Genomic DNA, 24,993 nt, shown 5'->3' with positions numbered 1-24,993 from the left:
CAGTCGGAGCAGGATGCGGTTCCTGGTTGCGTTCGTGTTACTGAGCGTCGAGGCAGCGGGTAAGAATCCCCCCCGCCCCCAGCCCACCGCAGTCCCAAGACCAGCCCCGGGTAATCCCACTCTCGCCCCGGGGCCCGTCATCTTCACCGTGGCCTGTCGGCCCCTGACCTCACTCTTCCTTGCCCGAACCTCGCCACCGCTCCGCTCGCCAGCACTCCCCTCCCTTTTGCCCGTTGCAACGTTCTGAGGAGTCCTTTCTCTCCGACTGCCTCTCTTCAGCCAGATAGTTTCTCTGTTTCAGACTTGCTGCTCAGTTCTGCTCCAATCGCCGGAACAACCGCTCAGAAGAAAGATCAGGCTTCTGCAGGAAGCTCCAGGCAGCACGTCTTGATCGCTCAGTCTGGGCTAGAACACAGTAACCAAACCTTTCTAAATCAGACCGACGCGAAAACCGACCCTGGCAATTCGGGAGCCACGCAGCGCCCCGCGAAAACCGACCCTGACCATTCGGGAACTGAGCAGCGCCCGACGGAAAGCGGCCCTGACAATTCCGTAGCCGAGCACCGCCCCGCGGAAACCCACTCCGATAATTCGGGAACCGAGCAGCGCCCCGGGAAAACCGGCCCTGAGCATTCGGGAACTGAGCAGCGCCCGACGGAAAGCGGCCCTGACAATTCGGGAGCCGAGCGCCGCCCCGCGGAAACCCACTCCGATAATTCAGGAGCCGAGCAGCGCCCCGGGAAAGCCGACCCTGGCAGTTCCCCCAGAGACCAGTCCAACAAGTTGGTCTCCAGCCCCTCTTATGATAACAAGGAGTCCACCAAGGTTCATGTAAACACAGTCGCTGGCAAAGCTCTGCAGACTTCCAGAACTGAACCTGGGGGAAAAGTGTTGGCAAACCCCTCTTCTCCCCAGCGGGAGGGAGGAGGTAAGCCCTTAGAATTAACTGAAGATGTGGAGCCCAAGGAGACTGAAGAAGGGGATGCAGAGCCAGAGGAAGACGCACCACCCAAAGAAGGGAAAGAAATGGTTGGCCCTGCCTCCAGAGAGAACCGTGAAGGGACACTTTCGAATACCTGGAGTAAGAAGGATGACCTTTATAAGGATAACCTTGGAAATGCCAGTGCAGAGAGCAGCCACTTTTTTGCATATCTGGTGACAGCAGCCATTCTCGTCGCTGCCCTCTATATCGCCTACCACAATAAGCGGAAGGTAAGGCAAGAATGGCCTTAACAGGAGGAGTAGGATTTCCTCCTCTCAGAAAGCCTGATATGTGAGTATCCATCACTCATCAGCCTGTAAGCCCTGGGAATTTAAGAAACAAACTTCCGTTTTTTTTCCTGAGACCCTGCTAGGATTCTCTATTGGGTTTTCTAGGGTTCTTTTTTTTTCCCCCCTTTGTCTTAGAAATCATTTGTTTTCACATCTGTTTCCTCTGAGTGCCCTCTGCTGTTGCGTCAGGTGTGAAGCTTAGGACATTATTATGATTTGACCCAAATGAAGGTCTCCTCCCATAATCTTGGAACTTAGAATCTTTCACATCCTGAGAGAGGACCTGAGGACCTGACAGTTTGTATGTAGTTAAACCAGTGATCTTCCTGTTTTCAGTGCTTCCCGTCTTCTGATTTCTAGCTTCCTCTCCCAAGCGTTTGTCTTCCATCTGCAGGAACAGAAAGAATGGTTACAGAGTCTTCAAGACCAGCAGCAGAGCGCCCAGGGGTCTATGTTCTGCAGCTGAGTTTCTGATTAGAAGAAAGGCCAGAAATTGCATGAATACACTCATCTTTTACTTCAGCAGGGTTTGTTGTGTTGCTTAGTAACCACTCCCCAACGACAAAATAATTGCATTTCTGTTTTTAACTGAAATGTAAAAAAACATGATGTGTAGTTGATTTACAATGTTGTCTTAGGGGTACAGCACAGTGATTCAGTTTTTTATATATATATTCATTTTCAGATTCTTCCCCAAATGATTGCATTTCTTATGAGCCCTAAGAATTTAGTAGTTTGTAATAGTCTGACTAAAATTGAAGGGTTCAATTCATGATAGTCAAAAGGCCTAGGGCTGTGAGAAATGAGAGAAGACATTTAGTAAAAGTGGTACATTCCTGGGAATTCCCTGACAGTTAAGGGGTTAAGACTCCATGCTTTCACTGCAGGGGCCACAGGTTTGATCTCTGGTTGAGGTTCTAAGATCCCCAATGCCACATGAATGTGGCCTTGAAAAAAAATTTTTTTAAGGTACATTCCTTATTCTACATCCAAGTGCTTATCATGGAGAGTAACCTTAAGTATGAAATGAGAGTGGTAAGGTTCAGATGAAATAAAGTGTGGGGTGAAAGAGTACATTTGCAGATTAGAAGTAATTATTGCTTAATATTAAGATAAAAGGAGGGGGACTTGCTTAGCCTGGAGGAGTCTCAGCTGGGGAGGAGTTGGCAGTTCTTTTCACTGTGTTGTTTGTTCAGTCACCAAGTCCCGTCTGATTCTTCGTACCCCAAGGACTGCAGCATGTCAGGCTTCCCTGTCCTTCACAATCTCTTAGAGTTTGCTCAAACTCATGTCCATTGAGTTGATGATCCCATCCAGCCATCTCATCCTCTGTCACCCCCTTCTCCTCCTGCCCTCAGTCTTTCCCAGCATCAGGGTCTTTTCCAGTGAGTTGGCTTTTTGCATCAGGTGGCCAAAGTATTGGAGCTTCAGCTTCAGCACCAGTCCTTCCTGTGAATATTCAGGGTTGATTTTCCTTAGGATTGACTGGCTCACTCTTGGAGTCCAAAGGACTCTCAAGAGTCTTCTCCAGCACCACAGTTCAAAAGCATTGATTCTTCAGCACTCAGCTGCCTTTATGGTCCAACTCTCACATCCATACATGACTACTGGAAAACCATAGCTTTGACTATACAGATCTTTGTCAGCCGAGTGATGTTTCTGCTTTTAAATAGGCTGCGTTCTCTTGAGTAAATCACACAGACTTCAGCTGGCTAGAGCCTAGAACAGCTGTCCTGCACCTGTCATTTCCTGTTTAGGATAAAGGGTTCTGATGTAACTAGGCCCTGTCCTCCTTATAATTGTCAATAGGGCCTTTCTGTGAATGGTCTGCTCTTTTGCTGTCAAGATCATTAACAAATGAGCGGCCGATGATTACCTCTAATTTCAGAGACTGAAATCTGTCACCATAAAGTCACTTGTTAATCACTCTCTTGTCCTTTGCCCCAGATTATAGCTTTCGTCCTGGAAGGAAAAAGATCCAAAGTTACACGGCGGCCAAAGGCCACTGACTACCAGCGTTTGGACCAGAAGGTAAGAGAGGAGGGAGGAATATGCAATCTCAGATGGACCCGGCCATGGGCTTGTGTTTGGTATAGGGGCAGCAGCTGATTCTGGGGGTGCTGTTTTCCACTGTCTCTGCCCTTCTCAGACCACAGCATACAAACATCCCTGTAAACATGTCTGCAGTGTTAGTGCTAGAAGATTCTCAGGACCTCTGCAACATCTTCCCTCAGTAGATGAGGAAGCTCAGACCCAGAAACACTGTGATTTTTTTTTTTCTAAAAGTCTTCATTGAATTTGTTACAGTGTTGCTTCTGGTTTTCTTTTGGGTTTTTTTTTGGCACAGGCATGTGGGAATCTTGGCTCCCCAACCAGGGATCGAACCTGCACCCTTGCATTGGAAGGCAGTGTCTTAACCATTGGACCAGTGCAATCCCATTGGGAAGTCCCAAAACACATGATCTTTTCCCCCTTAGTTTCTGGAAAAATCAAGACCTCAGAGCAACTCCCTCGACTCTCTGCCTATACTTTTCACACTTGACTAGTACTTCACAAGTTTTCACAGGCATTTGACTCACCCTGAGAATTGGGATTAAAAGCTTTTATTTTATCCGTTGTTCTTTGTACAGTGAGGGTCAGTTCGTCTTCATTTTGAATTTTTCCTCTGAACCGAAAATTCTAGGAGCTCTCTTTCCCTCAGCCCCAGCCCCATCATGCCAGCAGTAAGATATATTCCTCTGAAAACAAATGAAAGTTACCAATGGATTGTGTTGCTCTCGTTTCAGATTTGACTTTTACTGTTCTTGAGAACCTTGTCCCCCCTGCTGATTTGTCTCTAAATCAAGAAGAATGAACAGAAAAACACTGTGACCTAAGAGACACCCCCTCCTCCAGGGTTTGGTGGCGAGTCGGGGCTAGCAGAGGTGGTGGGGAAGTGGGGTTGCTTTAGATTTTGCACCTGCACTTTGTCGACCTTGTCCTCCTGTGTTCCCGTTATTTATGCTGATGTCTTCCAGGCTGTCCCCCTCTGAGTGTGAGTGGAGGAGCATGTGGGCACCCAGCTGTGACCAAAGGGAGATCCTGGCCCTGGGTAGGTGCCCTGCCAGGGGCCTTGGGTTAAAGGTGGTTAGCCCTTGAGAACACCATTGCACTCAACACTTTACCTTCGAGGGCCTAGGAGAAAACTGCAGATTAAGGCCCATTGCTACCAAGGCCTTTTCCTTTGTGGGGATGTGTACCCCACAAAAGATGTAGAAGGGGGTAACTGCTGATGGCCTGAGGGCTGCTGTGAACACGATTTTCTTCGAAGTCTCCAGCAGCAAACCAAAACAGCAGCTACAAAACAGGCTTTCTTGCCCTTAAGTCCAGCCTGCCTAGTGCAAGCTCTTCATGCTCTTCTCACAGTTTCATATCACTTAAGACAAAGTGAATCCACTTGCATTTGGTTGTAGTGAGCAGAAAACTGAACCAGGGATTTTGGGAGGAAAGCTTAAAGCCACTGCCCCGTCACAGATGTTTTAAAAATAATAGTTAACGATTATAGAAACATTGTGTGTATGCCTGCTTACCATCCTTACAGGAACTTTCTGAAGTAGAGTGAGTTCATGCTTTGAAAGCATGTAGGACTGTTTGGTTTGGGTCTGCATTTTTTTAGAGGACTTTTAAGAAACAGGATTCCCACAAATTCTTACTTTGCTTTGTTGCCTAAAATATTTGTATTTACTTATATTTACAAACTGATTATACTCTCAAGTTTAAGAAATTTAGAGAATTCCCTGGGGTAACTGAGGATAGCCTTCTAGATCAGACTGTTGTTTGAAGTTTCATTTAAATGTTGTGCTACCCTGTTATAGAGAGCCTAAAGAGAGTTGTTTCTGCAAAGAAGAAACTGAAAGAGAATAGCTAATCTCAGGGAAATTCTAAGAAAGTGGGAAGTGAGAGGAAGAGGGTGCGTTCTGGGCTGTTGAAGTCTGGTGGAAGAAGGGACCATAGTGTTTGTCATGGTGTCCTCCACCTCACTTAAAATAGCCCATGACTGAGTGGAGCTTTTCATCCTCTGCAGGTGACATTTGTAAAGGTGAGGAATGAGGACTCTTGGCATCATCCCCTAAGACCGTGGTTGTTTTATTTCCTTCTCTGTCTCCCTCTTCCCTGCCTTTCTTCCTCCCCTCTGATATTTTCTGTTTCTGCCTGTCTTCCACTGGCACCATTTTCCTTCCACCTATCTGTGTGCCCAGAATCTCTGCTCCCATCCATCTTGTTTGTGGTCCATTCTGCTGTTCAGCTTCTCCAGAAAACAGAGCTTCAGTTCCCTTGCCATTCATCCTCCTCATAACCTTTACAAACTGATTAGTCCCTGTCTTTCTGCCAAGAATGTTTTCCCAGAGGTTCAGATCACCAAATCCAGTGGCTTGTTCTCAAAGCTTAGTCTTGTCCTGAATAGAATTGAACACTTACACCATCCAAATTCAACCTCCCCTCTTGTGGTCTCTGTGCCCTAGCTTCTGAGAACTCCTTTGCCTTTTCCTGTGCTGGTGGGGGAGAATGCCTGCAAAGACAAGTCTATCCCTTTGTCTCCTCAGAAACTTACTCCTTCTTTAGCCTCTGGATGAGTGACTTCCAAGTTTCTGTCTTCGGCCTAGTTCCCAGAGAACCCTGTCCTGCCACATGGTGAACATTCCAGCTTGTCAACCTGTTGTCACTGAAACAGAATTTCTCTTCTTCTACACATTAAGTTGCCCCTCTCAATTGTCCAGTCTTTTTAATCATCTCAACTCCAAGTTGACATTTTTATCTCTTGGCACAAAAGTCCTACCCATTAAAAAGAAAAATATTTCTAGCTACAGTCTTTCTCCATTTTCCTTGTTTCCCCGCCCACTTCGCTACCCTTCTGGATCTTTTTTTTTTCCCTAGGAGCCACCTTGATCTCTTGTCCATTTCCTCTTGTGTGTGTAGAGACCAGAGTGATCTGAAGCTTCTGTCTCGTGGCTCTGAGAATCAAGCTCATGAACCCGGGTGTTTACAGCTCTGCAGGCTGATGCTGTCCTGCCTGTCTTTCCCTGCATCCTCCCGGGGCCTAGGGCCCCTCTTGTCAGGCAACCATCAGGCCTCGACATCCTTGCTACATTCTCCAGTCCCTGGCTTTTGGTGGCTGTTTTTCAGTTAGGGCACACTCCCTTCTCTTCTTTCCTTTGCCTCTCCAAAAACCTATTTTTTCAGGCCCCAGCTCTAATTTGGCCATGCACCTTCCTAATCCCCCACCCCACCTAATCAGCTGTTTCTGTTTTACTCCAGTAAACAGAATGTCACTTGTGCATTTTGGAACTAAAGCAGAGCAGAGCAGTCCAGTCAGTATCTGACATCTCTGGTCTCCCCAAGAAAATGAAGCTCCTAGCGGGAGCACCCATGGCGCCATGTGCATATCTGCCTCACATGGTGCAGTCCCTGGGCACCTGAGTTCATTTCTCCTCACAAAGGAGACATGTTCTTTCTTCAGGACATCTGGCTGTGACCTTACTGAGGCCTCACACACCGCTTTCTGGCTGCCAGTTGTTGCCCTTATTGATGGATTTTTCTGGGAAGGAAGAGAGCAGACAGCAAGATTGGTTTCAGGCACCGAGAGCAGGTTGGCACCAAGTGGACACATACCTATTGTGGAGTCCATGTAGCTTCACTTTTTAAGCCTTGGAGCAGGACAATTTCTTGTGAAAGAATACAGTTGAATTTAAGTTGCACTTTAGAAATTGCACTGAAAGAAATCTCCCACACCAAAGGAAAAGTTGTTTTCTGGGTCATTGTCGTTTTGAAGATAGGCTCTTTGAAGAGTGTTTTCCTAGAGATTGTGTAGATGAGGGTGAGCTGGTGGTAGTGGGAGGATCTCTCTAGCTGGGGGTGGGGCGCGGAGCAGGCAGGAGAGGTGCCCTGTCCAGTCAGCTCTGTGCTTTACTTTGCCACCCAGTTTTTGGTTGAAGAGTGGTTTCTATTTGGAGGAATCGGTGCTTTAGAATCATTTGAAGAGTCTACCTAAAAAGGCTAAGTTAACCCGTAAAGACCCGAGAACTAGCTATGTACACTCAAATTTCTTGCCACATGATGACTTTTCGTGAAACTTGGTGATAGACCCCTAAACCTCTCAAATTCCCAATATGGATTCTCATTTCCTCTTCCCATTTCACATCATTTAATTCACAAGCCTGCCCCTCATTTTGGGAGGGTGACTTGATATGGAATGCTGCTGCATGTGAGATGAGAGCTGGCAAGCCTTGCACATGTTCTGAATTATTGGAGCAGGGAGGAGAGCACACTGTACCAGAGCCTGTACTTCTGCCAGCTGTCTCCTAAACATTCCAGGTGGGACCATTGTGTCTGGCCTTGCCTTGCTTCAGAAGGAAACCTGGGGAGAGATTTCTCAAATTTAACTGTACATCGAGAACCAAGACTGAATCTCAGCCCAATTCCATGAAGTCACATGTGGATTTCCCAAATACCCCAATCTTGAAACTCCTCATAAAGGCATTGGGTCTGAGCTTTATCAGGTTTCAACCTACCAACAAAGCCAGCTTCCTCACACTCTTTGGTATTCCTTTAATTCAGAACTCTTATTAAAGTATTCAATAAATGGTTGATTGCTGAAGTTGTTTCTCTTTTTTGTTCACCCAATTAGCAAAATACCACTGTTTTGCAGTGTTTTATTTTTCTAGCTTGTAACTTAATGATGATTTATTTCTTTAAAGCTTATTTGGTCCAACGATAAGTATTTTTCCATATAATGTTTTACTGAGTTTCTGTGAATGCCATCACCACGTAGTTTTGTATCTCTGCATAGAAACCAAAATAAATTTCAAATATTAAAGCTATAAAATTATTAAATTTAATTGTTTCCTCTTTTAAAAAAAGTATAGTTGATATACATTGTATTAGTTTCAGGTGTACAACACAGTGATTTGACATTTGTATACATTACAAAATTGATCACAAGTCTAGTAACCATTTGTCCCCATATGAAGTTATTTTAGTATTAATGATTATATTGTACCTCTTAATCCCCCTCTAAATATTAAGGTCATTAGTACTACATTAAAATTGACTGAAATAAGGCATGTTAGTAAGGAAAAGGTCTTTTTTTTTTTTAACCTTTAGCACCTTCACTCACCTTCCCATCCAATCCCCATGTAAGTTCCAACACACTGCAAATGCATTCCCAGGCACACATTCTGTAACTTTCCATGACCTGATCCTTACCTCCAACCCCATTCCTCCTCACCAGGCAGCCCTGGTTCTAGGTCAGAGGTAACTGGGATGCTCGTCATAATACACTCGTTACCTCCCAGTGTTTGTCCTTTGCTGTACCCTTGGCTGGAATGCCTTCTGCCTGTGTCAACCCCAGTGAAGCTGTCTTTCTAGGCCTCTGCCCTGACTGCTGTGTATTTTGGGAAGCTACGCCTTGGTGCTCAGGCCCTGAGGTCGGGGAGGGTATCCTGGAGCTGACACGGTGAGAACCCATCGTGACCCCAATCATAAGGAAAACAAGCCTAGGCCCCAGCCCCATACCAATTGGATGTTCTCCCATAACATATATACCTTGCTAACTAACACGTCCTGTCCACTGCCAACCCCCACATCCACATGGACCACATCACAGGAGTTTCCCCACACTCTCAGAAGAGCCACTGGAAACAGAAAAATGGGATCTGCATCCTCTGAGCCTGTGGAACTACAAGCCAAACCATGCTCACCAGACACCTCTCTGTTGTGTAGAACTGCAATGAGGCACTAAGGGGCAACAGGAGGAGAAGCCTCAGGCCAGCAGGACCCTCCCTGCTTTAGCCGACCCATGCTCTCGAGGGTTCTAGCCACCTGATGAGAATATTCCATTGGATGGCTCAGACTTAGGAGGTATGGGTGTGGAATGCAGAGTGCAGCTTGACGGGCCATGAAAGCCACCCACATCAGTAGCCCACACTGGGCGTTTTGTAGGAACAGCATGTTCTAAAGGTGTGAAAGAGCTTCATTTTAAGAATCACCATCTATGCTAGACCTGTGTGTTGGACCTGTATCCAGAAATGAGAAACAATAATTACAGTGCTTTACGTGAGTAAGGAACTAATGCAGAAACACAGGTGAGGCGGTTCCTCTGACTCCCCCCTGAGCCAACTAATTCTTCTTCTTCTGGGCCTGGATCCGGGAGCCAAGCTTCCAAAGGTCTAAGAACAAGTTCCGCTTCAGGATGGCACTGCTGCACAGCAAGGCCCCTTGCAGGGCTCCAATCAACCCACAGGTGAGGATATCTTGGCCTGGGAGACAACAGTGGAGGCCTGTGAGCATCCCCCTGCGCCACCTCCAAGCAGGGTAGCGGGGAGACGGGCCCCTGATCCAGGGCCACAGAGATGCCTTCAGACCAGAACCAGGGTCCCCAGCCACCAAGGCAACAGAAACGGAGGGCTGACTGACAGGCCCAGGGTCCCAGTTTTCCTGGCAGGATGGGGCCTTCAGCGTACCTGTCAAGTAGAGGTTTGGGATGGGGCTCTGGGCCCTTATGGAGGCCATCGCACCAGGATGTAGGCGGCCCAGGTCATGGTCAGCCCCATAGCAGGCCCCCTGGGGAGCCGCCAGGTAGAACTGAGTGCTCAGTGGGGACCCTCCAGTCACACTGTCCACCTGAAGAGGCAAAAGAGGTGGCCGAAGAGTGGGAGGGGGACCTTGTGGGACCTTCACCTCTTCCTTCCCTGCCCCTGCACAAGCTGCCAGCCAGCATAGGCTTCCCTGGAGTTCAGTCACCCCAGGCCTCATTCCCAGCCCCACAGAAGGGGCAGATGCACGCACCACCAACTCTGCCCTCCTACCTTCCCTTCCAGATGTGGGAACTGCTTCAGGAAGACCGACACAGCGGCTTCAACAAAGGAGCTCTTGAGGGTCTCGTAGGCACTGCTCCGCTTTCCCTGGGGCTCGTCCCGCCACTCCTTGAACCACTCGTATGAGGTGGGTATTAGTATGACTGCTGTCGACCGGTCTGGGGACGCAGAGCCGGGTCACTGCTGCCGCCCCTCCCAACCCAAGCCCCAGCCCCCAGCACATCAAGCCTTACCTGGGTACCTGTCCTCCCAAGTTGGGTCCTTGGCCGACGAGAAGGAAATGAAGAGGAGGGGCATGTGCGCGGCGGCCTTGTCCCCAGGCAGAGAGACATAGTGCTCCATCCTGGGGAGGAGAAGGGCTGTTGGCCCTGGCCACGTCCCCACAGCCACCAGCCCCACCCCGAGCACAGCTTATCCCCAGGGGTCCCAAGGAATGAAGCCAAGGCACAGCCCAGGTGGGAAAAAAATCCTTTCGGAGTAGATTCTTGCCCATCTCCTCCCATCCTATATCCTCTGCTTCCCCCCTAGCATCTGTGGCTCTGGGGGACCAGGCTGCTACCCTTCCTGCACATGTACACCCAGGCCTTACGCCTTGTCCATGTCTTTGTCAAAATAAATATAGTAGTTGGTGGTCGGCAGCTCCAGGTCCTTCTTGGTGCCTCGGAGGCAGATGAAAACAGTGAATACGCTCAGGCCGGGCCGAACCATCCCCAGCTGCCGCTTCACACCTGCAAACGGTTAGGAGGGCCGTGTAAAGGAGACCACCAAGATCTGCCACCACCCCGGGAGCCAGCGGACACCTGCTCGCCTCATCTGCAGCCTCAGCTGTTTGGACAACTCGGCCTGCTCTGTCTCCTGCCTGTCGTGCCCATGGCCCCAGACATCTGCTCTGAGTGCCTTGAGAAGCAGAGATGCCCTGCTCCCTGAGCCACTCACAGCATCTGTGTCATGGTCCCATTGTCACCTTAATGTCTAAGTTAAGAGCAGGGACTTCCCTGGTGATCCAGTGGTAAAGAATCCATCTGCCAATGCAGGGGATGCGGCTTCAACCCCTGGTTGGGGACGATCCCATACACCTCAGAGCCCGTGTGCCACAACTACTGAGCCTGTGCCCTAGAACCCGTGCTCCAAAACAAGCCACGCACAGAGACGTCTGTGCACCACAACAGAGTAGCCCCTGCTCACAACTAGAGAAAGCCTGCGTGCAGCAACAAAGACCAGCGCAGCCAATAAATAAATATGAGCAGAGGACAGGGCTCCACATGACAAAGACCACGGCTGTCAACAGCAGTCTTTTAAGCCTTGGCTTCAGTATTGAATACAAACCATCTAATGGATAAAAATGAAAATGTTAGTCCCTCAGTCATGTCCGACTCTTTGCAACTCCATGGACTATAGCCTGCCAGGCTCCTCTGTCCATGGAACCTGGCAGGTTACAGTCCATGGGGTCACAAAGAGTCGGACAGGACTGAGCGGCTAACTTACCCCCCCCAACACACACACACATGAAATAAATAACTAATGAGAACCTACTGAATAGCACAGGAAACTCTACTCAGTGCTCTGTGGTGACCTAAAGGGGAAGGAAATCTAAAAATGAAGGGATGTATGTGTACGTATAACTGATTCACTTTGTTCTACAGCAGAAAGTAACACAACACTGTAAAGCAACTATATTCCATTTAAAAAATCAATTAAAAAAAGAACCTTGGGTCTCAAATCAGGCACACAATGATGAGACCAAACCCTACTGCTCCAGACCAGCCTCAGCTCGTTTACTTATTTTGTCAATGAGTCTTCCTCACTCAAAAAAAAGTCCTCTTCAAAACATTCCCCAATAATGTCCAAGCTCAGCCCCAGAATTTAAGAAAGGCACTCCTATTCACAAAGACTCCCTCTGTCTGACCACCTCACCTCCATACCCTCAACCCCAAAGCACTGCCTTGTCCCCAAGGCCACAAGATATCCTGTTTCCATCTCTGATACAGAGACAGAACTGTCAGAATCTCTACCCCAAACAGCTGGAAACATCAGGAATCTCAGGAGTTCTCTGGGGCCTCTAGGTTGAGCATCACTGCCACCACTGAAAGGTTCTCAAACTGGGATTCATCCAGCTCCCACTCGGGAGGGGTGGCTGGTCCTTCAGGAAGGTGGAGGGTGGAGGATGCTGGCACAGGAGACTGTCTTCAGGGCTGAGATACATAGGAGCAGTGGAAGCTGTACCTGCCAGTGAAGGAGGGACAAGCTCCCTGTTCTGTTTTTGCACCCAGCACCATGTGACCAAAATAGAATTTGGGGGTGGGAAAGAAGGCAGGAGTGGAATAACTAAGTCAAAACCAGGTACTGTCTTTTGGTGGGGCCAGAGGTGACTAAGGTGGAGCTTCCCTTAGCTCAGTCAGCAAACAATCTGCCTACAATGCAGGAGACCCAGGTTTGATCTCTGGGTTGGGAAGATCCCCTGGAGAAGGAAATGGCAACCCACTCCAGTGTTCCTGTCTGGGAAATCCCACAGAGGAGCCTGTAGGCTACAGTCCATAGGGTCACAAAAGAGTCGGACACAACTTAGTGACTAAACAATAACTAGCTGGAACAAGGAGAGCCCACAAATATAAGACTAATCTTCCCCTGTATCTCTAAACACAAAAAACAGTTTCCAGAAAATACAGAACTCCCTCATAGGGTCCTTTTCTTATTCACTTAGGTTGTATGAACATTAAGTGTAAAGGAAATTATGTTCTTCACACATGTGGCTTGGGGTAAAGAATCCACCTGCCAATGCAGGAGACACAGGAGACTTGGGTTCGATCCCTGGGTGGGGAAGATTCCCTGGAGGAGAGCATGGCAACGCATTCTAGTATTCCGGCCAAGAGAATCCCACAGACAGAGGAGCCTGGCAGGGCCATGGGGTTGCAAAGAGCAAGACACAACTGCGCATACACACACACACACACACACACACACACACACACAACAAATTACGCTCTTAATGCCTCTTAGACTCAAAAGGAACTAGGAATCATTCTAGGCAGGAAAATACTTTTGCTTTTTTTTTTTTTTTAGGTGTCCCTCCAATAACTCCATGTCATTTATTTGCATTGCCTTCCTTGTGGATTTTTTGTCACCTAAGGACGTGCACTTGATGAGCACCCAGGGCCATCAGGAGACAACGTCAGGGTTCAAAGGTCCTGGGAGAGAGGGAGGCTGGAAGTACCAAAGGCCACTGGGCGGTCTCTGCCTCAGGCCACACAGCTCACCCAGCTCACCCAGCCTGAGAGAGGGGAGGCCTTCGCTGGCAGCAGACATTGGCTGAGGCCCCATGAAAGGAGGCAAAGGGCTAAGGGCCTGTTTCCCAAGTACATGTCCTGTACCCCAGAGACAGTCACAGTGGCTGCCAACCCTCTCCCCGACCAGGAAAGCCAAGACCTCACTTTTCTACTGGGTCTCCTTCCCGGGTTCCCCACGAGCAGCTGCGGGCCCACCCTCCAGGGTGGATGCTGCTTGTACTGGGCTCTAGGCTCCTCCTCAGGTTTCCACCAAGGTTTCCATCCCAAACGCATCTTGGGCTGTTTCTTACTCCCCATCTCCTGCCCCAGCCATAGGCCTGGACACAGACCCCTCTCTCTCACCCTCCTAGGTCGCTGGGCCCCTCCTGGCCAGAGGCCTCCTTCCCTCAATCACATCGGGAGCTGCCAACTCCCATTTCCAAATGGTGACGCCCCAGCTAACCTTGGCTCAGCCACTCTGTCCCTTGTGAGCTGATCTGCTCTCTTCCTCCTTCTAGTAAGGCCTTCTCTCTGGAAGCCCCACGTTTCCCAGCCCAGAGGGGACCAGGAATCCAGGCTTAGGAGTCAGAAACATCAGCCTCTTCCTCTCCACTTGGCTGCCTCCAGCTGGGTGGGCCTTGGGCAGCGATTCACCTGTGAGCCTCCGTTTCCCCTGCCATCAACATGAGCTCTCTACCCAGCAGCTGAGGATCAAATGCAAGGACAAAGGTAAAGCTCGCACACAGACACGGCTCCCCCCACCACAACCACAGGCTTTTATATTTGGACACGGCCTGTCAGTGGAGATGACTGGCACGTGTGTGTGCTCAGTCATGTCCAACTCTTGGCAAACCCATGGTCTGTAGCCCACCATGCTTCTCTGTCCATGGGATTATCCCAGCAAGAATACTGGAGTGGCTTGCCATTTCCTCCTCCAGGAGATCTTCCCCACCCAGGGACTGAGCCCGAGTCTCCTGCATCTCCTTCACTAGCAGATGGATTCTTCATCACTGAGCCACCTGGGAAACCCAGAGATGACTGGACTGAGGCTTATTTCTATCTGGGTCCCAGGTTTTGAGAGCAGGGCTCCAGGAGAAGAATCCAGGGGGGTAACCCTGCAGCCTCAGCACCAATACAAAGCTGGTTCCTGCAGAAGCGGGAAAACATAACCTTAGGTCCCAAATAAGGCCCATAGCAATGATACCAAGACCTTCGTTTCCACTCCAGCCTTCCCTTCCCTTAACAGCAATGTCAGACCAGACTTCCCCACACCAAACAAGTGTGAAATTAAGGAAGGAAGCAGAATTCACATGGCAAACTTAATGAAAAACCCAGGAACCATTCCTTTAAGACTCAATCCACCATCATTAACTATCAGGGAGATGATCTAAGGTCAAGGGAAACCGGAAATGGGCAACTGGGACTGGAAACTTGAAAGAGGAGAGGTAAATGCAGTTGAGGTTATCGGGGGAAAGGGTGTAAATTTGCCAAGGATGAAATAAGAGATAAAAACTAAAGGGTCTTTGGGGAGGATGCAGTACAAAGGAAGTTATCCCACCCCTTAAACAGAGGCCTGCTGGGGACAGATGTTATTAATAGAAATTGGTGTGCTCACCTTTTCTGCCTAAGGAGGGTCAAAGGGCAGCCCTGATGCTGAGGGAAGCATCAGCCAGGCTGAGTCAGCTGGAAGCAGAGGGCAGGTCCAGGGCACTTGGAGGAGAGCCACGCAACTCATTTGTTTACCTGGCAGACAGCGGGCCTGCTCTGGCAGCAAGTGCTCGTAGGTGTTGAACAATCCCACACTGGAGATCACGATGGGGCAATAGATGTTCACCAGGTCCTCACCCTTCTTCACAGTGACACCTGCAGGCACAAGAGCGTGGCTGAGGTTCTGCACACTCCAGAAGACAAGAAAGGCCCCCATTCCTACCCCACCCCATCTCTCCTACACTGACCCAGGCAGGTAGGCCCCAGCTAAAACTGCAGAGTGAGGGATCAGCCCAAAGCACTGCCTACAAGGCCCAAAAGGCCCACAGTCCCCACTCTGGCTTTCTAGCTCTCTCTCTGCCTGATGTGGAAGCTCTTCTCTTTAGCCACCAGCCAACCTCCACACTAACCCAGACAGAGCCCGTGAGCTGATAGGCTTCATTAAAATGCCAGGTCCTTCTTTACTGTTGCCAGAGTTTTTGGTTCCAACACACTCTCTTTTAAACCCTCCAGTGACACCTCAACCTCTAGTTAAACTCCAAACCCTCCTATCAGCCTTCTGTGACGTGCTCCCTTCTGTGCATCCAGCCTCATCTCTGACCGTCTGACCGTTTCCAGCAACTATTAGACAGGACTATATGCAAGTAGCACGTGTGTGCATTCATGCTCAGTTGTGTCTGACTCTTTGCAACCCCATGGACTGTAGCCTGCCAGGCTCCTCTGTCCATGGGATTTCCCAGGCAAGAATACTGGAGTGGGCTGCCATTTCCTTCTCCAGGGGGTCTTTCTGACCCAGGGATCAAATACACATCTCCTGCAGCTCCTGCAATGCAGATGGATTCTTTACCAACTGTGTCATCTGGGAAGCCCCCAACGGCTGACAGTCAATCATTTTTTTAACCTAGAAATGTGACAGTCTCTTATGATTCAACCTAATATTTTCAGATGCCTAAATATATTCAGCTCATGGGACTTCTCTGGTGGTCCAGTAGCTAAGACACTGAGCTGCCAGTGAAGGGGGCCCAGGTTCGATCCCTGGTCAGGGAACTAGATCCCACACGCCACAGCTAAGAGTTCACATGAAACAAAGAAGACCACAGATTCCATGTGCCGCAACTGAGACCTAGTGCAACCAAAAAAGAGAAAAGAAACTCAGCTCTTTCATACCTCTGTGCCCCTGCACACTCTGTTCCCCCTGCCTGGAATGACCTCCTCTCCCCTCTGACCAGCTTGCTCTCACCCATCATGACCTCCCTCTGAGAGTCCCCATCCCACCATCCTGTGCCACCTCCGGCCTCAGTGCGTGCCTCCATGCGGCACCTTGATTATATCTCAGTCATCTGCCCTCTGAGACTGGAAACTTCTTGAGTTAGAGATTAGGATTTACTTATCTTTTATCACATAGCATGTGAAAAACATAAATATATCCAGAACTGAATTTAATTCAACTGATAAACCCTCCTTGGTTCACACACCACCTGACGGCTGGAAGGAAAACTGGTTTGTGACTGTGAGAGAAAGTCTTGCACAGCTGATGGCCACCCCTGCCTCACTGCTGGGAACTTTCCAGTCTCTTCTACAGATATGTCCTCAAAGATCACTGACAGCCTTTTCTCCCTTGACTTTTGGGTTCCTTGGGCCACCCACTCACCACCTCCTCCTTGAGAGCTTACTCTGGTGAATTCACCATCACACCAACCCTGTTTCCTTCAGGCCTCTCTCTTCTCCCTTTGCTGAGGCTTCTGAAGTTACCCTAGATGGCCTGTCTATTTACCAGAGCCCTTCCCTGCATAGACCCTCTCCTTGTAGAGTTTATCGTTGGTGGAATTTTGACTCTCTGCTCAGGTGACAGCAAACACCTGAGCCAGGGTAGAGTCTGAGCCCCACTCTGCCATTTACAGGGCATCCTGGTGGCCTCCACACCACCCTATGGAGCACCCAGGTTACAACTCACTCCGTCAGTCACTGAACAAACATTTACTGGGCTCCAGTATGTGCTAAAGTCTATAGACATAAAGATAAAAAAGACACCACCTCTACACTCAAGGAACTCCTGGATTAAAGGATAACTAGTGGCCACAGGACTGGAAAAGATCAGTTTTCACTGGAATCCCAAAGAAAGGCAATGCCAAAGAATGATCAAACTACTGCACAATTGCACTCATCTCACACTCTAGTAAAGTAATGCTCAAAATTCTCCAAGCCAGGCTTCAGCAATACATGAACCATGAACTTCCTGATGTTTAAGCTGGTTTTAGAAAAGGCAGAGGAACCAGAGGTCAAATTGCCAACATCTGCTGGAGCATCGAAAAAGGAAGAAAGTTCCAGAAAAACATCTATTTCTGCTTTATTGACTATGCCAAAGCCTTTGACTGTGTGGATCACAATAAACTGTGGAAAAGTCTGAAGGAGATAGAAATACCAGACCACTTGACCTGCCTCTTGAGAAACCTACATGCAGGTCAGGAAGCAACAGCTAGAACTGGACATGGCACAACAGACTGGTTCCAAATTGGGAAAGGAGTACATCAAGGCTGTATATTGTCACCCTGCTTATTTAACTTATATACAGAGTACATCATGAGAAATGCTGGGCTGGAAGAAGCACAAGCTGGAATCAAGATTGCCGGGAGAAATATCAATAACCTCAGATATGCAGATGATACCACCCTTATGGCAGAAAGTGAAGAGGAACTAAAGGGCCTCTTGATGAAGGTGAAAGAGGAGAATGAAAAGTTTGGCTTAAAGCTCAACACTCAGAAAATGAAGATCATGGTATCTGGTCCCATCACTTCCTGGGAAATAGATGGGGAAACAGTGTCAGACTTTTTTGGGAGGGCTCCAAAATCACTGCAGATGGTGATTGCAGCCATGAAATTAAAAGACACTTACTCCTTGGAAGAAAAGTTATGACCAACCTTGATAGCATATTGAAAAGCAGAGACATTACTTTGCCGACTAAGGTCCGTCTAGTCAAGGCTATGGTTTTTCCAATAGTCATGTATGGATGTGAGTGTTGGACTGTGAAGAAAGCTGAGCACTGAAGAATTGATGCTTTTGAACTGTGGTGTTGGAGAAGACCCTTGGAGAGTCCCTTGGACTGCAAGGAGATCCAACCAGTCCATTCTGAAGATCAGCCCTGGGATTTCTTTGGAGGGAATGATGCTAAAACTGAAACTCCAGTACTTTGGCCACCTCATGCGAAGAGTTGACTCATTGGAAAAGACTCTGATGCTGGGAGGGATTGGGGACAGGAGGAGAAGGGGACGACAGAGGATGAGATGGCTGGATGGCATCACTGACTCGATGGACGTGAGTCTGAGTGAACTCCGGGAGTTGGTGATGGACAGGGAGGCCTGGCATGCTGCAATTCATGGGGTCGCAAAGAGTCGGACACAACTAAGGGACTGAACTGAACTTGTCTCTATTGAATAAATGATGAAATACTGTTCTCTGGGGACCATACCACCCTTTATCCTTCCTGTGTCCTTTTCACTTCCAGACCAGGTCAATTGCTATTCCTAGGCACCCCCAGCTTGAGGCAGATTCCAGCCTGTAACCCCCAATTTGGAGGTCTCTGCCCTCAGTGCTTTCTTTGCTCTGCACTCCCAGTCTCTCCCACCCACGCCAAGGACTGTGAAGACAACACAGGGCTCTCACCACAGGCTTTCCCAGCTGAGTCAAGCAGGATGCTGTGCACAGGGGCCCTTGTGAGGACAGCGCCCCCTGCCCGCTGAATCACAGGGATGGTGTGGAAGGCAATCTCACTGGAGCCCCCTCGGGGATAAAAGGCCCCTTCTAAGTAGTAGTTAACCAGCAGAGCGTGCATGGCAAAGGTGGTATGGCTGGGGGTCACACCTGTAGAAGGAAGGAGGGGGTGATGAGGCAAGAGCAGGCAGCAATACCATTCAGAGCAGAACATGGGAGGGAGGCTCAAGAGGAAAGATTTACGTGTATAATTATGGCTGATTCACACTGCTGTACAGCAGAAACCAACACAATATTGTAAAGTAATTTTCTTCCAATGAAAAAATAAAAAAGGAACATGGGTTCCTGTCAGAAAACATGCAGCCTTTGGGAATTCCCTGGTGGTCCAGTGGTTAGGACTAGGTGCTTTCCCTGTTGTGGGGGGCCTGGGTTCGATGCCTGGTTGGAAAACTACGATCCTGTAAGCTGCATAGCGTGACAAAAAAAAAAACATATATATATATATAAAACATGCAACCTGAGTCTATGCCTCCCAGGGTCCAAGTGATTCTCAGGGCAGCCTCTTTCTATCCAAACAGGCAAACAGGGAGCGTTCCAGGTCTTGGGCCAGTGGGAATGACCTCCCTGCACAATGCCATGCTGCCAGGGAGGAGAGTGTGGACTGGAAAGAAAACCATCCAGGATGTCGGTGAGGGGGATTTTTATCAGGGTATCCAGCAGGGAGGAAGACAGGCATTTCTTCCCTGAGCTCCAGAGAACCTGGAGTGTGAGCAGCTCCACTTCAGTCAGCTAGGCAGGCTCAGAGTCAAAGAACTGATGCTTTTGAACTGTGATGCTGGAGAAAGACTCTAGAGAGTCCCTTGGATAGCAAGGAGATGAAACCAGTCAATCCTAAAGGAAATCAGTCCTGAATATTCATTGGAAGGACTGATGCTGAAGCTGAAGCTGAAGCTCTAATACTTTGGCCACCTGATGCAAAGAGCCAACTCATTGGAAAAGACCCTGATGCTTGGAAAGATTGAAGGCAGGAGAAGGGGGTAACAGAGCATGAGATGGTTGGATGGCATCACTGACTCAATGCACATGAGTTTGAGCAAACTCCAGGAGATAGTGAAGGACATGGAAGCCTGGCATGCTGCAGTCCATGGGGTCACAAAGAGTCGGACATGACTGAGTGACTGAATAAACCAGGCTCAGGAAGAAAGACTAAGAGCCAGGGGCTGCCCAGGGCCCAAGGCCAGGACCCACCGTAAGTGGGGAAGATGTAGCTGAGCACGGCCTGGAGCTCCGGGGAGGCGGGGAGCTGCCGCAGGACCTCAGCCAGGCTCTGGGTGGACGCACGAAGGAACGGAGAGAAGCGGGTGAGCAGCCCATACTTGGTGAGAAGCTGAGCCACAGGCAGTGGGAGGATCTTCAACAGGATAACGTAAAAGGCTCCACGGGATACCACCTGGGAGGGGAGTAAGCAGGGAGGAACAGGGCTCACCTCCAGACCCGCTGTGACAGAACTGCCTGTCCAACAGCCTGCACAGTCCAAGGGACCAGCAACACTTGGTGGTGGTGGTTTAGCTGCTGAGTCATGTTCGACTTTTTCCAAGCTATGAATTGTAGCCCATCAGGCTCCTCTGTCCATGGGGATTCTCCAGGCAAGAAAACTGGAGTGGGTTACTATTTCCTTCTCCAGGGGATCTTCCTGAATCAGGGATCCAACCTGTGTCTCCTGCATTGCAGGCGGTCTCCTGCACTGGATTCTGAGCCTGCTGAGCCACCAGGGAAGCAGAACTTGGCTAAATGTGGATCGTAAAACTCTGTAGTCTAAGTTTTTTTTTCTTTTTTTCCCATTCTCCCCCTCAGATGAGTCCTTTTTTGCTTTTCAGTTGCCTGCCCAAAGTCCTTTTGAAAAATTCCAATCTGGTCTCAGATGAAGTGAAAAGGGGTTACAGATATAACCACATGGAAGCCAGCCTGGCCAGGCCAGAGTGTGAGTGGCAGCTGCTGAGCCCAGGCTCCAGAGAGAGGGCCTGGCTCAGCACAGAGGTCAACTTGGACCAGGGCTGAGCTCCAGACAAACATGTCTGTTCCTCCTTCCTGCCTCCCTCACCCGTCACTCCACTAATGAGGAAGATGAGCCTTGTTGGGAATAACACATGTCTGTGTTACCTTAACCAGCTTCATATACTTGTCAATGGCAGCTTCTTCCTGGGGAAACTTGTCCTTGAGGCCCTGAATGTAGGCTTTCATCCCCGCGTACATGGGAAACTCTTTTCGGCCATCAGGCCCTTCTAGTACCATGATGTCAAAGGGAGAGGGCAAGGCAGCCCAGTCTAGCTGCCCCTCAGTGATCTGGTCCAAGATAAAACGGTCAAAGCTGCCCTCCTGCATACGCCCAATGTAATGGATTCCTGTTGAGAAACAGAAAAACAAGCCATGATAGGGATAAGGGAACTGAGCCCTGGAAAGGCTCCAATAAGGAAGCAAGGTGAAAGAGGCATCCTACAGGGCCAAGTCCACACCCACAGAGGGGGTACCCACCCTTTCTGTAAAGGGGAGTTGCAGCAGAAACCACTAGATCCCCGCCCAGTTCAGCAGATACAGCTGTCAGACCATGGAGATACATGTGGTGTGTCTCTAACCCCTTTTCCCTTCATCTGAGATCAGATTGGAATTTTTCAAAAGGGATTTGAGCAGGAAAGCTGTCAGACCAACAGTGCCCAGGGAGAAGAAAACCTGGGCCTCCGAAACCACTGAAAAGCCCAGGATCGTCCTGCTACGGCTGCTCCAAACCTCCTGACCCCACCCCTTTGCCTTGGCAGCCTTACCCGTGTCAAATTCAAGGCCATTCTTTCCAAAGGTATGACAACAGCCTCCTGCCTTGGTATGTTGTTCCAGAACGAGAACTCGCTTGCCAGTTTTGGCTAGGATCGCAGCTGCCGCCAAGCCCCCGAAGCCACTGCCAATCACCACCACATCCAGCTTCTTTGGCACTTGGCTGACCGAGAAAGCTGCAGCAAAGGAGGAGATGGAGAGGGCAATGAAAGGACAATGAGGTGGAAACCAAGGCAGAATGTTCTAGCTTATATGATGCTCCAGAAAACTTGTAGAGCAGTTTGGCACAGGGCTCCTCACTAAAATATCAAAAACATTTTACCTGGGAAATACTCAGGACCTGCCGGGAAAGGTTGAACAAAGTGATTTAGGTTGATCTGAACTGATTTAACCAAAACCACTATGTAGCTGAGGATTTTCCCTACTTGCAAAGAAAGAATAATTTATAAACTATCACACACACACACACACAAATGCTGACCGTGATCCAGACTGAGAATCCTAAGTGCAGTCAGAGACCGAGCTAGGGAAGAAAGAAAACAAGGAGGTGGGGGACAAGAGAAGAGTGTCGTGGGGCTGGATGGTGGCTCATGCAACAGTCTATTCACGAGCAGGTTATCTGCAGAAAATGCAGGATCTGCAGGCAGTAGTGGCGCAGCCCACTCAGATCATGGTTCTTAAAGATCTTGATCAGAGGCAGGACAGAGCTCCTCTGAGAAATCACAGCACCACCCCTTCACACTGGGGAAGCCTGGATGTGGGATTGAGGAGCAAGCACCTAAACAAGGCAGAACTGGACAGCCCATGGTGCCGTATGGGCACTTTCTACACAAGATCTATTCTTTCACGATCACTCCACTCCAGAAGAACTGAGATTTGGAATTTTTCAAGATGCCAGAGAACTCGGTAAACTTTGAACTTTTCAAACATTTTTTAAAAGACCTACAGTGAAAAATACATTTCATAATCCAGAACATACATCAGCATATAATATAAAGAAGTTTCACTATACTTACCAGAACTATATAGGATACATTGATATTTTCCATTTGACTGAATTTTAAAATGCTAGTTGCAACTCACTAAATTGATAACACGACCCACTATGAGAGATCAACGCTTGGTTTCAAAAACAAGCTAATCGTCTCATCTTTAGACCAATCCAGATAAATGGAGTGATTTGCTAATGGTTACACAGTAAATCAGGCTTTCCTGGTGGCTCAGACAGTAGAGAAAGTGCCTGCAGTGTAGGAGACTGGGGTTTGATCCCTAGGTGGAGAAGGTCTCCTGGAAAGGAAATGACAACCCACTCCAGTATTCTTGCCTGGAAAATGCCATGGACAGAGGAGCCTGGAGGGCTACGGTCCATAGGGTCCCATAGGGTCGGACAGTGACTAACACTTTCACTTTTTTCAGAGAGTAAATCAGTGTCGTTTGTTCAGTTGCTCAGTCCTGTCTGATTCTCTGCGACAGAGACAGTGACAGAGTCCAGTTAAAACTCTGATTTCAGAAATAATAGGCCTTCCACTTACAACAATACTGTCTTTATTTTTTTATTTTTTAAGCAGCCGAACTCTTTCTTTAAACTCTAAAAGAAACCCACAAATACTTTTCAAAAGATGACAGTGCAGATCCTCCGTAAACAAAGAGCTCTGAGCCCGAGGCACCCCACTGAGCCTCACTTCAACCACAAGAGATGGAACCAGCATAATCAGTCACATCCCTTGAACCAAATGCAGTTTCCTACAAAGGTTTCTGTGTAGCTCTCCCACGCCCTTGAACCCCTGGGGAAGATAAGTGAAAATGTTACGGTCTTAAAGCCAAAGAGGGAAAAAGATCTCTTCTTGTTTAAACCGTTAGCCATGGCTCTACCAAGTGGCAGGGTCCGAGCGTGGCTATGAAAAGAACTTGGCTCGCCGAGGACGATGCCCGAGACCCAGAGGCCACGATTCCCTATGCCTGCGGGGACCAAGGGTCTCGCCAGGAGTGGATTCTAAAGCGGGCGCCTATACATGCAAAGATGCCCTCCCAGCACTTTGCATCTGGGAAACGCTAACCCGTGAGGATGCTCGGGCGCAGCCTAGGTCCCCGGGGTGTCTTCCCGCTCACCTTGCTTGAGAACCTTCTTCCTGGCCTCCTTGTCGGTCACCAGAGGCGCGGGTGGCCGTTTGACATCCTCCAAGAAGGGGTTTGGGGAGCTGCCTGAGAACAGCCCCTTGTAAACTTTGCCGAGGATGACCAGCAGCAGCGCAGCCAGTAGCAGCAGCGACACCCACATCGCGCCGGCGCGGGGTACCGGGAACTCTCGTTCGGACGGCGCCTGGGGTCTGGAGCCACAGCTCTGCTCGGTTAAAGTCCTCCCACCAGGAAGGCGGAGCCAACCGTGCCCGCTGATCAGCCCGCGGAAAAGCGAAGTCGCCCGCGGAGATTGACCCTCGCGCCTCTCCGTACTCGCTTCGCCTGCTGCGTGGAGGGCAGTGCTCCTGCGCCGAGGCCTGGCGGGGGTGCTAGACCCCAACAGCAAAGAGCTGGGAACTCGGGGACTCAGCCGGCGTTCCCCGGGCGGGGGTCAGAGGAGGAGGAATGTGGGGCGGAAATGGTCGCCCTGGGGCGAGACAAGGCTGAGAGCTGTAAGAGCGAGAGAGACTCCCGATCCTGGCAGACAGGAGACCTGGGTTGTGGTCTGCGCTCTGCTGCGGAATCGCTGGATGACCAGTGGCAAGTTGCTTTCCTGTTTTCCCCGCCGAACAATTGAGAAAGTTTCTGTCCAGAGTCCCCACGCAGCCCCTGTCTGGCTGGGTGTCTCGCTGGATTGAGAACTCCCTTGACATCCGCGCATCGCAGCCGGCGAGCACCGGACTCTGGGACCCTCAAACTAGTCAATAGTTTGGGGCCCGGGCGCCCTGGGATGGCGACGCCTACGGCCGGGGCCGGGTAGGGACTGGAGGGGGCGGGGAGCGCCCAGCGGCAAGGCCGGTGAAAGAACTATTCTACCTATGTATGCATTTATACTTAAGGTGTGGCCCCAATTTCTAGATTAAATATCTATTTAGCATTTAAGCCCCAGCAAGCTTAAACTTAAAATCATTCCCTTTAATGTAGCTCCTTTCCTAAAGTGGGTGCACCATAAAAATTAACAAGGATCTACTGTATAGCGCAGGGAGCTATATTTAGTATCTTGTACTAACAGAGGATGAGATGGTTAGATGGCATCACCGACCCTATGGACAAAAGTTTGAGGAGGTTCCGGGATTTGGTGATGAACAGGGAAGCCTGGTGTGCTGCAGTCCATGGGATCACAAAGAGTCAGACACGACCGAGCAACTGAACTGAACTGAATAATCTGTAATGGAAAAGAATCGGAA

At 49.3% G+C, this 24,993-nt stretch overlaps 2 protein-coding genes across 2 annotated transcripts; one reads left to right on the top strand and one right to left on the bottom strand.

Moving 5' to 3' along the window:
- On the top strand, positions 1-7,906 carry TGOLN2 (trans-golgi network protein 2). Its single transcript, XM_052647860.1, has 4 exons — positions 1-59; positions 302-1,212; positions 3,220-3,303; positions 4,059-7,906. Exons 1-4 carry the CDS (start codon positions 14-16, stop codon positions 4,062-4,064), a joined length of 1,047 nt encoding a protein of 348 aa, XP_052503820.1. The 5' UTR covers positions 1-13; the 3' UTR covers positions 4,065-7,906.
- Positions 7,907-8,167: 261 nt separating this feature from the next.
- On the bottom strand, positions 8,168-23,906 carry RETSAT (retinol saturase). Its single transcript, XM_052647858.1, has 11 exons — positions 23,738-23,906; positions 21,622-21,804; positions 20,963-21,204; positions 20,051-20,252; positions 18,755-18,952; positions 15,131-15,250; positions 10,714-10,852; positions 10,358-10,467; positions 10,116-10,282; positions 9,771-9,930; positions 8,168-9,566 (listed from the first exon to the last, which is right to left on the bottom strand). The coding sequence occupies exons 1-11, from the start codon at positions 23,904-23,906 to the stop codon at positions 9,427-9,429; spliced, it is 1,830 nt and encodes a 609-aa protein (XP_052503818.1). The 3' UTR covers positions 8,168-9,426.
- Positions 23,907-24,993: the final 1,087 nt, after the last annotated feature.

Source organism: Budorcas taxicolor, chromosome 11 (assembly GCF_023091745.1).
Source record: "Budorcas taxicolor isolate Tak-1 chromosome 11, Takin1.1, whole genome shotgun sequence".
NCBI classification, from domain to species: Eukaryota; Metazoa; Chordata; class Mammalia; order Artiodactyla; family Bovidae; genus Budorcas; species Budorcas taxicolor.
The sequence above is the reverse complement of the archived record's forward strand: the minus strand, read 5'-3'. Positions and strand labels throughout refer to the sequence as shown.

Excerpts from the sequence above, each read along its gene's own strand:
- TGOLN2 (XM_052647860.1), top strand. The coding sequence starts at position 14 with ATGCGGTTCCTGGTTGCGTTCGTGTTACTGAGCGTCGAGGCAGCGG. Across the intron at positions 60-301 it reads ACTGAGCGTCGAGGCAGCGG|ACTTGCTGCTCAGTTCTGCT; the intron begins GTAAGAATCCCC and ends TCTCTGTTTCAG. Across the intron at positions 1,213-3,219 it reads CCTACCACAATAAGCGGAAG|ATTATAGCTTTCGTCCTGGA; the intron begins GTAAGGCAAGAA and ends CCTTTGCCCCAG.
- RETSAT (XM_052647858.1), bottom strand. The coding sequence starts at position 23,906 with ATGTGGGTGTCGCTGCTGCTACTGGCTGCGCTGCTGCTGGTCATCCTC. Across the intron at positions 18,953-20,050 it reads CTACATCTTCCCCACTTACG|GTGTGACCCCCAGCCATACC; the intron begins GTGGGTCCTGGC and ends TTCCTTCTACAG. Across the intron at positions 10,853-15,130 it reads GCAGGCCCGCTGTCTGCCAG|GTGTGAAGCGGCAGCTGGGG; the intron begins GTAAACAAATGA and ends AACCGTTTGCAG.